Source organism: Hippocampus comes, unplaced genomic scaffold (assembly GCF_001891065.2).
Source record: "Hippocampus comes isolate QL1 unplaced genomic scaffold, H_comes_QL1_v1.1 scaffold57, whole genome shotgun sequence".
Taxonomy (NCBI): Eukaryota; Metazoa; Chordata; class Actinopteri; order Syngnathiformes; family Syngnathidae; genus Hippocampus; species Hippocampus comes.
In genome coordinates, this window is record NW_017805039.1 from 775,078 (window position 1) to 787,546 (window position 12,469).

Below are 12,469 nucleotides of genomic sequence, written 5' to 3' on the forward strand. Positions count from 1 at the left end.
TGTCTGTTGTGGGAGACTCCACAGTGGGAAAAACAACCAAGCAGCATGAATCTCGTGCAGAGACATATTAAGAACATACATGCGTGACAATGAATTACTGCATGCCGTCACACGATCCAAACTATGATTCCTGTCAAGCCCCTGAATGTTTACTGGTTTCAGTAAGGTAAAATACAATGTGTTGTCGCACCGCAGCATATTTCACGTTCCAAGGTTTTCTATTTAGTTACATTCTGCAGCTCTACCACCGCATACTACAGAGCAAGTGCTAAAATAAACACTGAATTATAATGTCTCGAACAATCAGAACTGAGTAACATTATCCCTGTAAAGGATTTTTTTTTTTAAAGGTCATGTATCCAGATATCATTAGATTGTGCAGATGTGCCTAATGAGGTCTCTGGAAATCATTCCTGCGATCGTATTAGTGTCAAAATTGTTATATTTGGTGCATTTAAAAAGTTAATTTATGAGGGATACACTGTCTAAAAACACACCACAAAGTGTACAAAAATTGCATTCTATTGTTCCATATGATACACTGTACAACATAACTGATAATCCCAGCGAATATTAAATAACTTCGAAGCAAGTACATAACGCAAGTACATAGTATTTACAAACCTGTTATGGCAAAAATGGAAATTTTGCGCGCTCGTGTAGTGATTCAGCTAGGAGCCACACATCAGACACTCGTCTTTATTGGCTAGCGAACACACCAGGGTGGCCATGTTGCGCTCTTTGCTCTCCTCCCCCGAACACTTCGTCGTCTGAGCTTCTTTTAGCTTCTCTTTGTTGAGGGTGAATTGGATGGGGTTGGCTGCGGGCTTCGTCCTCAGGTAGTACATGCCCGTTTTAAGGCCCTGCACGCCAAAACAAGATGGTTAAGTTACGTCGGGGGGGGGGGGCTCGGTTTGCGGACACGTTGTCATTGGTATGACTCACCAACTTCCAGCCGTAGAAGTGCATGCTGCTCAGTTTGCCGTAGTTGGGCTCGGCAATGTGGATGTTCAGCGACTGGCTCTGGTCAATGTAGGCGCCGCGGTCGGCTGCCATTTTCAAGACGGTTTTTTGAGAGATCTCCCACACGGTTTTGTACAACTGCTTCAGATCAGCTGGGATTTCCTCAATGGCCTGTTTTAGAATAAATATGTGAAGACCAAATTCGACTACCGGATCGGTAAGAGATATCTTAATTCCATCGGGTTGTCGTAAATGTGACGGCGACCTGGATGGAGCCATTCTGAGCAATCAGTTGGTTCTTCATGTCATCGTTCCACAGTCCTCGCTCTGTGAGGTCCTTCAGCAGGTGAGGATTGACAATCTGCCGAAGAGACAATGCACAGCACAGCGACCGGGGGTTTGCATTGGTGAGTAAGATACTAAAATGAATTTGAAAAAAGGAAACAAAGCACATGGTACGTCTAACTGAACTTACTTCAACATAGGCTGTGTCCAAATTCACAGGCTACGTCCTCCGAAGGCCGCATTTTTATTTTTTTTGGCCGCATGACATCACTTCCGGTGCGACTCAACCGTACGTGGTTTCAAAATTCACATTAAGCCTGTTCAAAGTCGCCACGGTTTATGCGGTCTCAGGAGGTCACATGAGGAGGAGACCTTGAGGACCAAGCCTGCGAATTGTCTTTCTAAAATTTAGAAACCACGTGCGGCCGAGTTGCGCCGGAAGCGACGTCATGCGGTCAAAAATGCGCCCTTCAGAGGACGCAGCCTGCGAATTCGGACGTAGCCAGATTTTCTTGTCACCGATATGCCACAAGATGGCAGCAAACACTAATGTTGTCTAAATTAAGCGCCGCAAACTCATTTCAACAGTTTCTTGTTGCCAAATGGCAGTGCCAACATATGCTTATTTCTTTGAAAATATGAGATTTTCAGTGAACATCAGAGGACAGGTTTAAAATAAAAATGTGAAATTGTGTGACTTCATCCATGACGAGTGGGTAGTGCTAACCTGAAATTCCCCCGAGAGCACTCTGCGGGTGTAGATATTGCTGGTGTAGGCCTCGATAGACTCATTATTCCCGAGGATCTGAGCAGTGGAGGCCGTGGGCATGGGCGCCAAGAGCAAACTGTTTCTAACGCCGTGCCTGCAGAACACGCGGGTAAGGAAGAGCAGCGGAGTGAGCCCAGAGACTGTGGTGAGTCACAAAAACATGCGTTGTTACCACCACTGCTTACTTGGCTATTTTCTCCTTCAAGGCGCTCCAGTCCCACAAATCAGTCGGGATTCGCCCCCACATGTCATACTGGAGTATCTGCGGAGCAAAAAATAAAAACATGAAGGTTTGGATCGGCCATTTTGTAACCAGGGCATGAGTTAGTTAAGTGAAACAAATATTGATATTGCTGTAAATGTTAAGGGACAAAAAAAGTTACTTTATTCGTAATTCTTTTTTACATTAATCGACCAATTAATCTGAACTTTACTCCGTCCAAAATCAGGATCGGCCTCCGCCTCAAAAAAAATTCCACGAACGTCGGATGGATGTAAGACATAAAGCGGCTCACCCCCTTGCTAACGGGTGAACCAGCGTAGGTTTCGTAAGGCCCCAATTCAGCCGCTAGCTCGCAACTGGCCTCCAAAGCGGCGTAGTAGATGGTCTCGAAGATTTGGGTGTTGAGCAACTGGGCTTCCCGGCTTTCAAACGGGTAACGCATCAGGATGAAGGCATCAGCAAGGCCCTGAACGCCAATTCCTATTGGCCGGTGACGTTTGTTCGAGCGCTCAGCCTAAGAGAGTGGAGAAGAGGGTTGAGCGCCGCACACAAGCGTCATCGTGATGGCCGAATGAGAATGGCAGGGGTACCTCGGGCACGGGGTAGTAGTTGACGTCAATGATCTTGTTGAGGTTCTTCACGATGACTTTGGTGACAGACGCAAGCCTTTTGAAGTCATAGGTCTTCTCGGAGGTGACGTACATGTTGAGGGCAATGGAAGCCAAGTTGCACACTGCAACCTGTGTTGGAAAACGAGGTTACGCGAGTGCATTGCATCCATCCTGTAATTTGCGATTCCAGGCATCGGGGTCAACTTCGGAACGTGTGCTTTCAAATACAGTCATGGCGGCTGAGCCCTGTCGCAAATAGTGATAAAACGCAAATAATTGATGCCCCACTAAAATTACATATATTCAGAGTTGAAACCAAAATATGTACAGTAGTACTTGTTACCGTCTCGTGTTTCGTAACCTTTTTTATTTCACATCGGGGGAAAAAAATTAAAAATCATGGCATACCACTTGGCAAAACGATTCACAAAAAAATTGTGCTGTATCTTTTTTCCAATGAATCTGCCATGGTTCTGTTTGTGACCAACAGATGGCACTGTAGGGCTCCGCCTGCAGCTGCACACCTGTTGGTCATTGTGTCATTTGTCCCGTCATGGTTCTGTTTGTGACCAACAGGTGGCACTGTAGGGCTCCGCCTGCAGCTGCACACCTGTTGGTCATTGTGTCATTAGTTTGTTTAAAAGGACTCCCGACACGACCACTCCGTGTCGGATCACTGTTTGTTGCTGTCACTGTTTTCTATTGGTGATTCTGTTCCTGTTCGTCTTTTGCTTCTGCCATGGGTTTTTGTTTGTTACTTTGGATTCTTGCTGTCTTCAGGTTTATGTTCTGTTTGAAGTTTTCTCAGTGTTTGTTAATACAATTTGTAAAGTTCACCCTGCTCCTCCCTCCTGCCTGCTTTTTGGCGTCCTCCACCACCTCGCATCGTGACAGAATCACTATAACACGCGTCATACCTCATCTTTACTGGTATACTCGACAATCTCGGTGCACAAATTGCTGGATTTGATGGTCCCGAGGTTCTGCTGGTTGCTCTTCCCATTGCAAGCGTCCTTGTACAGCATGTACGGAGTGCCCGTTTCAGTCTGGGACTCGATGATGGCGTACCACACCTGCTGAGCCTTCACCACACGCTTAGCCCGGCCCTCCTTCTCGTATCTTAGGAACGGACAGGATTGAGGAGTGAGTATGTTGATGCCGCAGAATGAATTGCTGATCAACTGATTTCTTCCTCGACCTTGTGTAGAGCTCCTCAAATTCTTCTCCCCAGCACTCGTCCAAACCGGGACACTCATCGGGGCACATGAGAGACCAGTCCTAAAAGAGCAAGACAGAAGTGAAGTAAGTTATGAACCACTTTCAACCAAATGAATAATCATTCGGTGTAAAATAAACTTTACGAACCTGATTGCTTTCTACGCGTTTCATGAAGAGGTCTGGGATCCACATAGCAAAGAAAAGGTCTCTGGCCCTCTGCTCCTCTTTACCCGTGTTCTTCTTTAACTCCAGAAAGTCAAATACATCGAAATGCCACGGCTCTAAGTAGACAGCGAATGCACCGGGTCTCTGTAAAAATGAAGGAAGATTTTATTATTTTTTTTAACAATGATTAGTTAATCTCTTAGGTTCTATTTTGAGGTTTGACAATTTGGAAAAAAGGTCAAAATGTATTAAGTCAGTGTGCTTATCTGATAAAACTTCCTCTAAGTGAGCAGCAAAAGATGATTTCCATAGTTGGGTTGTGTGTGTGTGTGTGTGTGTGTGTGTGTGTGTGTGTTTTTTTTAATATGGTCATTAAAGGGTACCAGTACAGTAATGCCAAAGAAAAATAATGGAATGTATACTGAAACCTGAAGATAAATGCAAGCATGACATTTTCCCTCTTCACAAAAACCTGGCTTTACAAAAGGGGTGTGTGGATTTAAAAAAAAAAAAAAAAACTACTGCCCACTTTGCATCACATTTAATTTGAGTCCATGAGCGCAAGAATGCTACTTAAAACACCGAAAGTACAGTTTATTCAGGTTTTATCACATAGATTCGCCAGATTTGAAGTCCAAAGATGGCTGCCCTGACCTTATTGCCTCCTTGGTCAACATAGCGCGCCGTGTTGTTGTAAACACGGAGCATCGGAACCAGCCCATTCGAAGTGCCGTTTGTCTGAAATGAAAATGTATTTTATGAAATGAGGATAACTCAACTCAACTGTATTTATAGAGCACTTATAACGACATCGTACGCGTTTATTGAAGCTCTTTTACTGTATACTTGTGAAGCAAAGCCTCACCCCAGCAATGTAGCTCCCGGTAGCTCTGATGCAGCTGACGGCCAACCCGATGCCTCCCGCCGATTTAGAGATGAGGGCGCAATGCTTCAGTGTGTCATAAATACCATCGATGCTGTCATCCTTTATCGCTAGCAGGAAACAGCTGTTTAAAAAAAAAAAAAAAAACGTCAATTCAGTTCACTCTTCGCGACATTTGGGCTGCTGCCTTGATCACGGTTGTCCCTACCTGGACAGTTGTGGATTGTTGGTACCAGCGTTGAATAGAGTCGGGGAGGCGTGCGTGAACCATTTCTCTGACAGTAGGTTGTAAGTCTCAATAGCGGCATCGATATCTCCTTTGTGAATGCCCACCGCCACTCTCATTAGCATGTGCTGGGGTCTCTCAGCCACTACACAAGCATAATTGTGTTAATACAAATCAGATAACCCTGAGTATGACTGGGGGTGGGTGGACAAAACGCGGTACTCACCTTTGCCATTTATTTTCAACAAGTATGATCGCTCAAGAGTCTAAGACAAAAAGGGAAAATTAGATACGGGCTCCGAAAGTTGATTTGAAATATTTCTTGTGATGAACCAGTGAAATCACCTTGAAACCAAAGAAGTTGTACGAAAAGTCTCTGTCGTAAATGATGGCAGAGTTGAGACGCTGCAAAATAAAAAGAATAAATCAAGTCTTCATCACACACCCCCACAAAAAAATAATAATTTAAAAAAAAAAAATCACAAAGTATTTGGCTCACTCTGAAAAAGTATAGAAAATACAAGGATAAAGAATGAAGTCATAGAATTGGAAGGATAAAGCCTCAATAAGAATATAAACATGTAATGTAAAATAAGATTTTTAAAAAACGAACTGCAATGTGATGACAATAGTGATAAACTAAGAATAAAGATGGAATTCCCCAACATCGGGATCATGTCAGTGTCTAACTTTCACAAAATGGCCTCTTTACATGTTTGTTCCATCATAAAATTCACTCCAAAATGACTGCATAATTCTTGTAATATTACAGTTAAAAAAAACATGACATTATTCTTGTAAATTGTTTTTATTAACGTCATTATTGGAATATACCAATTTTTAATCAAAAGTAATTCTTAATTCTTTAAAATTTACACAATTTTCACTGTATTGATTCTGAAAATATTTTAAGAGCAACTTTATTGTTGCGTCATTTGTGATGTGGCAACCGAGGCTTCACCTATTCGGATTTTTTTTTTTTTTTTTTGGCGTACCACACCTGCTGAGCCTTCACCACACGCTTAGCCCGGCCCTCCTTCTCGTATCTTAGGAACGGACAGGATTGAGGAGTGAGTATGTTGATGCCGCAGAATGAATTGCTGATCAACTGATTTCTTCCTCGACCTTGTGTAGAGCTCCTCAAATTCTTCTCCCCAGCACTCGTCCAAACCGGGACACTCATCGGGGCACATGAGAGACCAGTCCTAAAAGAGCAAGACAGAAGTGAAGTAAGTTATGAACCACTTTCAACCAAATGAATAATCATTCGGTGTAAAATAAACTTTACGAACCTGATTGCTTTCTACGCGTTTCATGAAGAGGTCTGGGATCCACATAGCAAAGAAAAGGTCTCTGGCCCTCTGCTCCTCTTTACCCGTGTTCTTCTTTAACTCCAGAAAGTCAAATACATCGAAATGCCACGGCTCTAAGTAGACAGCGAATGCACCGGGTCTCTGTAAAAATGAAGGAAGATTTTATTATTTTTTTTAACAATGATTAGTTAATCTCTTAGGTTCTATTTTGAGGTTTGACAATTTGGAAAAAAGGTCAAAATGTATTAAGTCAGTGTGCTTATCTGATAAAACTTCCTCTAAGTGAGCAGCAAAAGATGATTTCCATAGTTGGGTTGTGTGTGTGTGTGTGTGTGTGTGTGTGTGTGTGTGTGTGTGTGTGTGTGTGTTTTTTTTAATATGGTCATTAAAGGGTACCAGTACAGTAATGCCAAAGAAAAATAATGGAATGTATACTGAAACCTGAAGATAAATGCAAGCATGACATTTTCCCTCTTCACAAAAACCTGGCTTTACAAAAGGGGTGTGTGGATTTAAAAAAAAAAAAAAAAAAACTGCCCACTTTGCATCACATTTAATTTGAGTCCATGAGCGCAAGAATGCTACTTAAAACACCGAAAGTACAGTTTATTCAGGTTTTATCACATAGATTCGCCAGATTTGAAGTCCAAAGATGGCTGCCCTGACCTTATTGCCTCCTTGGTCAACATAGCGCGCCGTGTTGTTGTAAACACGGAGCATCGGAACCAGCCCATTCGAAGTGCCGTTTGTCTGAAATGAAAATGTATTTTATGAAATGAGGATAACTCAACTCAACTGTATTTATAGAGCACTTATAACGACATCGTACGCGTTTATTGAAGCTCTTTTACTGTATACTTGTGAAGCAAAGCCTCACCCCAGCAATGTAGCTCCCGGTAGCTCTGATGCAGCTGACGGCCAACCCGATGCCTCCCGCCGATTTAGAGATGAGGGCGCAATGCTTCAGTGTGTCATAAATACCATCGATGCTGTCATCCTTTATCGCTAGCAGGAAACAGCTGTTTAAAAAAAAAAAAAAAACGTCAATTCAGTTCACTCTTCGCGACATTTGGGCTGCTGCCTTGATCACGGTTGTCCCTACCTGGACAGTTGTGGATTGTTGGTACCAGCGTTGAATAGAGTCGGGGAGGCGTGCGTGAACCATTTCTCTGACAGTAGGTTGTAAGTCTCAATAGCGGCATCGATATCTCCTTTGTGAATGCCCACCGCCACTCTCATTAGCATGTGCTGGGGTCTCTCAGCCACTACACAAGCATAATTGTGTTAATACAAATCAGATAACCCTGAGTATGACTGGGGGTGGGTGGACAAAACGCGGTACTCACCTTTGCCATTTATTTTCAACAAGTATGATCGCTCAAGAGTCTAAGACAAAAAGGGAAAATTAGATACGGGCTCCGAAAGTTGATTTGAAATATTTCTTGTGATGAACCAGTGAAATCACCTTGAAACCAAAGAAGTTGTACGAAAAGTCTCTGTCGTAAATGATGGCAGAGTTGAGACGCTGCAAAATAAAAAGAATAAATCAAGTCTTCATCACACCCCCCCCAAAAAAAAAAAAAAAAATCACAAAGTATTTGGGTCACTCTGAAAAAGTATAAAAAATACAAGGATAAAGAATGAAGTCATAGAATTGGAAGGATAAAGCCTCAATAAGAATATAAACATGTAATGTAAAATAAGATTTTTAAAAAACGAACTGCAATGTGATGACAATAGTGATAAACTAAGAATAAAGATGGAATTCCCCAACATCGGGATCATGTCAGTGTCTAACTTTCACAAAATGGCCTCTTTACATGTTTGTTCCATCATAAAATTCACTCCAAAATGACTGCATAATTCTTGTAATATTACAGTTAAAAAAAACATGACATTATTCTTGTAAATTGTTTTTATTAACGTCATTATTGGAATATACCAATTTTTAATCAAAAGTAATACTTAATTCTTTAAAATTTACACAATTTTCACTGTATTGATTCTGAAAATATTTTAAGAGCAACTTTATTGTTGCGTCATTTGTGATGTGGCAACCGAGGCTTCACCTATTCGGATTTTTTTTTTTTTTTTTTTTAAATATATATATTTTTTTATTAACATTTTTGGGAGGGAATCCCAGGCGCTTTAACCTCGCTTATTGAAGAATTCAGGCATAGGGCGAAAGAGCATGCCAATTCCAAACTATTTCGTCACGCAATGTGCAAGCCTGACTTGATTTATTATCAAAAGTAACTTACAGCTTTGTTTTCCAGCACAATGTCGAGTGTCTCTTTCGAGATCATGGGGAGGTGACGCTTGTTGACTGGGTTGATGTAGGCATACAGGTCCTCCATCACGTCTTTAAAAAGAAAAAAGTTAACCCGATTGCTGCCTGTTTTATGGCCCGACCACATCATTCTGTCCATGCCTGTGCAACTTACCACTGAAGACTTTCTTGGTTTCCTTGTGCAGGTTAGACACGGCAATCCGTGCTGCCAGGATGGCGTAGTCGGGATGTTTGGTAGTCAGGGTAGCGGCGGTCTCTGCGGCCAGAGTGTCCAGCTCCACAGTGCTTACGCCGTTATACAAACCCTGGATCACCTTCATTGTGATCCCAGTCTGCAGACGCAGGGAGTAGGAGTTAAAACAAATAGAACATATGGTACTTTTTAGGTCAATAACTTGAACTTACAGGGTCTACAAAATCCAAATTGAGGCCATAGCAAAGCTTCAGGATGCGAGATGTGATTTTATCAAAGCTAACTGCCTCTTGGCGTCCATCTGGGGAGGAAAAAAAACAAAACATGAGGCAAGTTCATTCACCAGTGCATAATTTACAGCATATGAGTCATTCATGAATTGGAGGACACTTCCTGCCCCCACCCCCTGTTGAATTTTCAAATAATTAATGCACAAAATCCCAAAACAGGTACTGGTGTAAATTATAGTTGTCTTGTGGGTACATGTAATCGTAGCAATGTGCGTGATACCTTAATATCACAAAAAAATAACGAAAAGCTCTTCAGCACCGCTCAAAAATATTTTTTTGTTGTCTCACTCTTTATGACAAACTTGTAAATCAAAGTTTTTAATCAGCTTTTTAGGTGCAGTATGACTTTGTTGATGTCTCACTTGTGATGGTTAAAACACTCTTCTATCAAAAGCAGATTTTAAATTGTAATTATGAGCTGAAGCAGTGTTTCAACAAACAACAATCATTACTGAAATAATTTTAGCCGTCTAGAAGAAGAGGAAAAAAGAAATGAACTGTTGGTTTTCAATTTTTTTGTCTAATTTCTGTAATAACTCAAATATTGCATGTAAGTCCTTCATTTTTCATAAAGGGTGAGGTGACAACACCTGTCCACCCAGCCACAATGACAAACGCCACTTCGCGCCATCACAGATTCCGCACTATCCTTACAACCTTACACGTTGTCCCATGATTTTACGAAAAATAAATAAAAAAGCAAACACGTACATTTGAAAGTGCAATACAATGTTGCATTGTTGTTCAGAAGAAAAGCCTTTGTGAGGCTTCTTTGTGCAAAAACACAGTTCATTTTACAGTACACATCTAATAGCAGTGAAGGCAATCGCAGTCTTAAAACGTTAAAAAAACGTTTCGATACATTTAAGACATTACTGATACATTATTTAGAGTTAAAAAGAAATACCCGGCGCATCCTAATGCGTCGCAATAGTGTATTTACAAAATAAAAAGTTTAAACAAGCCACAATACCTCGTTTGATCACATGCATGTTGACAGTTTCGTCTGGCAGCGCCTCTTGGTTTTGTATTCGCAGTAACCTCGAAAATGGCTAAAGATAGACGTTTTTATTTACACTGCAGAGGTTCTACAGCAGTTCTACGGTTGAATCTGACAATGAAAGCGCCAACAAGCTGCAGACCAGTTAGACCGCATTGCGTCGGCCGTCTGGCCAATCAGATGAAACTCTCGTTGGCCTCTCAACCAATCGCTATCCTCCATTGGGGGCCATTTACAACTTATGTTTTGTTTTTCCGGTCTGAATGTGGCGGGAATACTCAAACAACAAGTTTTGACTTGAAACAATTATATTCTAAGTGATGCTACAGTAATCTTCGAAGGATAACTTTGAAAGCTATGAATGAAAAAGCGTGTTCAAATGTCGCACTTGGAATAATATAATGGAATTCACCGCCAGTAAGTGACATCAGCCCCAAGTGTAGATAGTTTTAAATCCAGGTTTTAATCTTTGCTCCCCCCCCCCCCCCCCCCCCCCCCCCCCAAAAAAATATTAATTTTCTTATTTTAGTTATTTTAGAGAACACTCGTATTTCTTTCCTTTTCGATGTTTTTTGAGCTTTTTCTGTTAATGTGTTTAAACGTTGTAAATGTATTGTTCTTTCAGTAATTTTTGTGAGATGCTTTTGTTTTATCTGCTTTTCTTCTTAAGGCCATTAATTGGGTTTGTCAATGCTTGTAGTTGTTTCCTTGCTTGTGTGAAACACATTGAGTCGCCCAGTGTATGAAATGTGCTATATAAATGACGCTGCCTTACTTTGTCAAATAGAATGTTGGAAATAAAATGTGCGCTAACATTTCACTGAATTCTAATGAGGATTTTCAGACAACAACGTGAATTTGTTTTGCAGACGATCAAATCTGATTGGTTAACTTTTATTTTGAGACCCAAACCAGGAAAGACAAACCGGAAATGACCGTATGACATGTTCCTACTTGCGAATGGCTCCGGAAAGATAAAGAAGCCCTGCGAAGATGGCCGGGGTGTTTGAGGTCGAGGTGGATGGAGTGGAGCACGACCATGGACCGGGGCATCACGATGAACCAATCCAGGTGAGTGTAACTTGCCATATGGGTAATCGTGACCCTACAAGCAGGTGGTGTGGATTGAGTTCCCGATAGCTAGTTGCTAACAAGTAAAACGCCGCGCTAGCTTCTGCGCTCCGGTTTAGCCCAACGTCAGCATTTGTTCTCTCTTTAAAGCTCTCTACTTAACAGGGGTGCTGTGCTTCTGCATTGTCTTTCTCACCTTAACCCGTTTCAGACGATAAATCGTTTTTGCGAAACGTGCAACAACACAAGGAGTCAATGTGTAGCTTCTAGGCCAGCTCGATGGCCCAGGTTCCTGTCCTTGATTGAAGTAGGTTTATTTTTGCTTTGAGTTTTGGAGTTCTGCTGCGTTTACACAGTGCAGAGTAAAATGGCATCAGTCCCTAATTTGTGACGTGGTTACTGCGGGTCAAAGGTAATGTGTTTTAATGCCATAAAGGCGTGGCCATGAGTGTCATACCTAATAGGGCCAAATGTCACTTAAGTCGGAATATCAGTCTGACGACGGTCGAGAATGAGTCACGGAAAGGTAAGGCAGGACTTGATGGTAAGTCATTCCTTTTTCCTCTGGCAGGCCTTCATGGTGGATAAAAGAACTCCTGTAAATCGTGTTGTGGATGGAAGCACATACTAACATAAGATAAGATAAGATAAGAAAACCTTTATTAGTCTCGCAATGGAGAAATTCCCAATTCACAGCAGCAAAGTTATGAATGGAAGAAGAAGAACAACAAAATATAGGAGCTGCTGGAAAGGCAGCCACTCACGCGGCGCCATCTTGAAGTCAAAATAACAAAAATAACACAACACAACACATAGGACACAGATAGTCGTGCAATCTTCACCACTTTCCTGCATACACTTTGTTGTCTGAAGCAGTTATAGATGAAAGAGGAGAGGATCAAAGTGTCCTTTTACCAGTGGATCAGAGACGTCATGCTGAAAATGTGCACGTCTGCTACAAGCTAAGTT

General features: G+C 41.7%; 2 protein-coding genes across 5 annotated transcripts in view; one reads left to right on the forward strand and one right to left on the reverse strand.

Moving 5' to 3' along the window:
- Nucleotides 1–19: 19 nt before the first annotated feature.
- rrm1 (ribonucleotide reductase M1 polypeptide) lies at nucleotides 20–11,802 on the reverse strand. Of its 4 annotated transcripts, none has more exons than XM_019864311.1 (20): nucleotides 11,697–11,802; nucleotides 9,352–9,440; nucleotides 9,101–9,278; nucleotides 8,918–9,018; nucleotides 8,122–8,181; nucleotides 8,003–8,042; nucleotides 7,759–7,921; nucleotides 7,534–7,675; nucleotides 7,323–7,406; nucleotides 6,636–6,797; nucleotides 6,469–6,548; nucleotides 6,344–6,389; nucleotides 3,769–3,924; nucleotides 2,831–2,980; nucleotides 2,533–2,754; nucleotides 2,203–2,279; nucleotides 1,976–2,111; nucleotides 1,229–1,324; nucleotides 946–1,134; nucleotides 20–863 (listed from the first exon to the last, which is right to left on the reverse strand). In XM_019864311.1, exons 3-20 carry the CDS (start codon nucleotides 9,264–9,266, stop codon nucleotides 672–674), a joined length of 2,262 nt encoding a protein of 753 aa, XP_019719870.1. In that variant the 5' UTR covers nucleotides 9,267–9,278; nucleotides 9,352–9,440; nucleotides 11,697–11,802; the 3' UTR covers nucleotides 20–671. The 4 variants fall into 4 exon arrangements, with proteins under 4 accessions (XP_019719870.1, XP_019719869.1, XP_019719872.1 ...); XM_019864310.1 differs by lacking the exon at nucleotides 11,697–11,802 and adding an exon at nucleotides 10,403–10,581; XM_019864313.1 differs by lacking the exons at nucleotides 6,344–6,389; nucleotides 11,697–11,802 and adding an exon at nucleotides 10,403–10,581 and having other exon boundaries at nucleotides 3,769–3,970.
- The window catches only part of rnf121 (ring finger protein 121), a 6,998-nt gene continuing 5,879 nt past the window's right edge, over nucleotides 11,351–12,469 (forward strand). Inside the window, exon 1 of the mRNA XM_019864317.1 lies at nucleotides 11,351–11,500. Coding sequence (XP_019719876.1) covers nucleotides 11,423–11,500 — 78 coding nt within the window. The 5' untranslated portion in view covers nucleotides 11,351–11,422. The remainder of the gene's footprint in view (nucleotides 11,501–12,469) is intronic.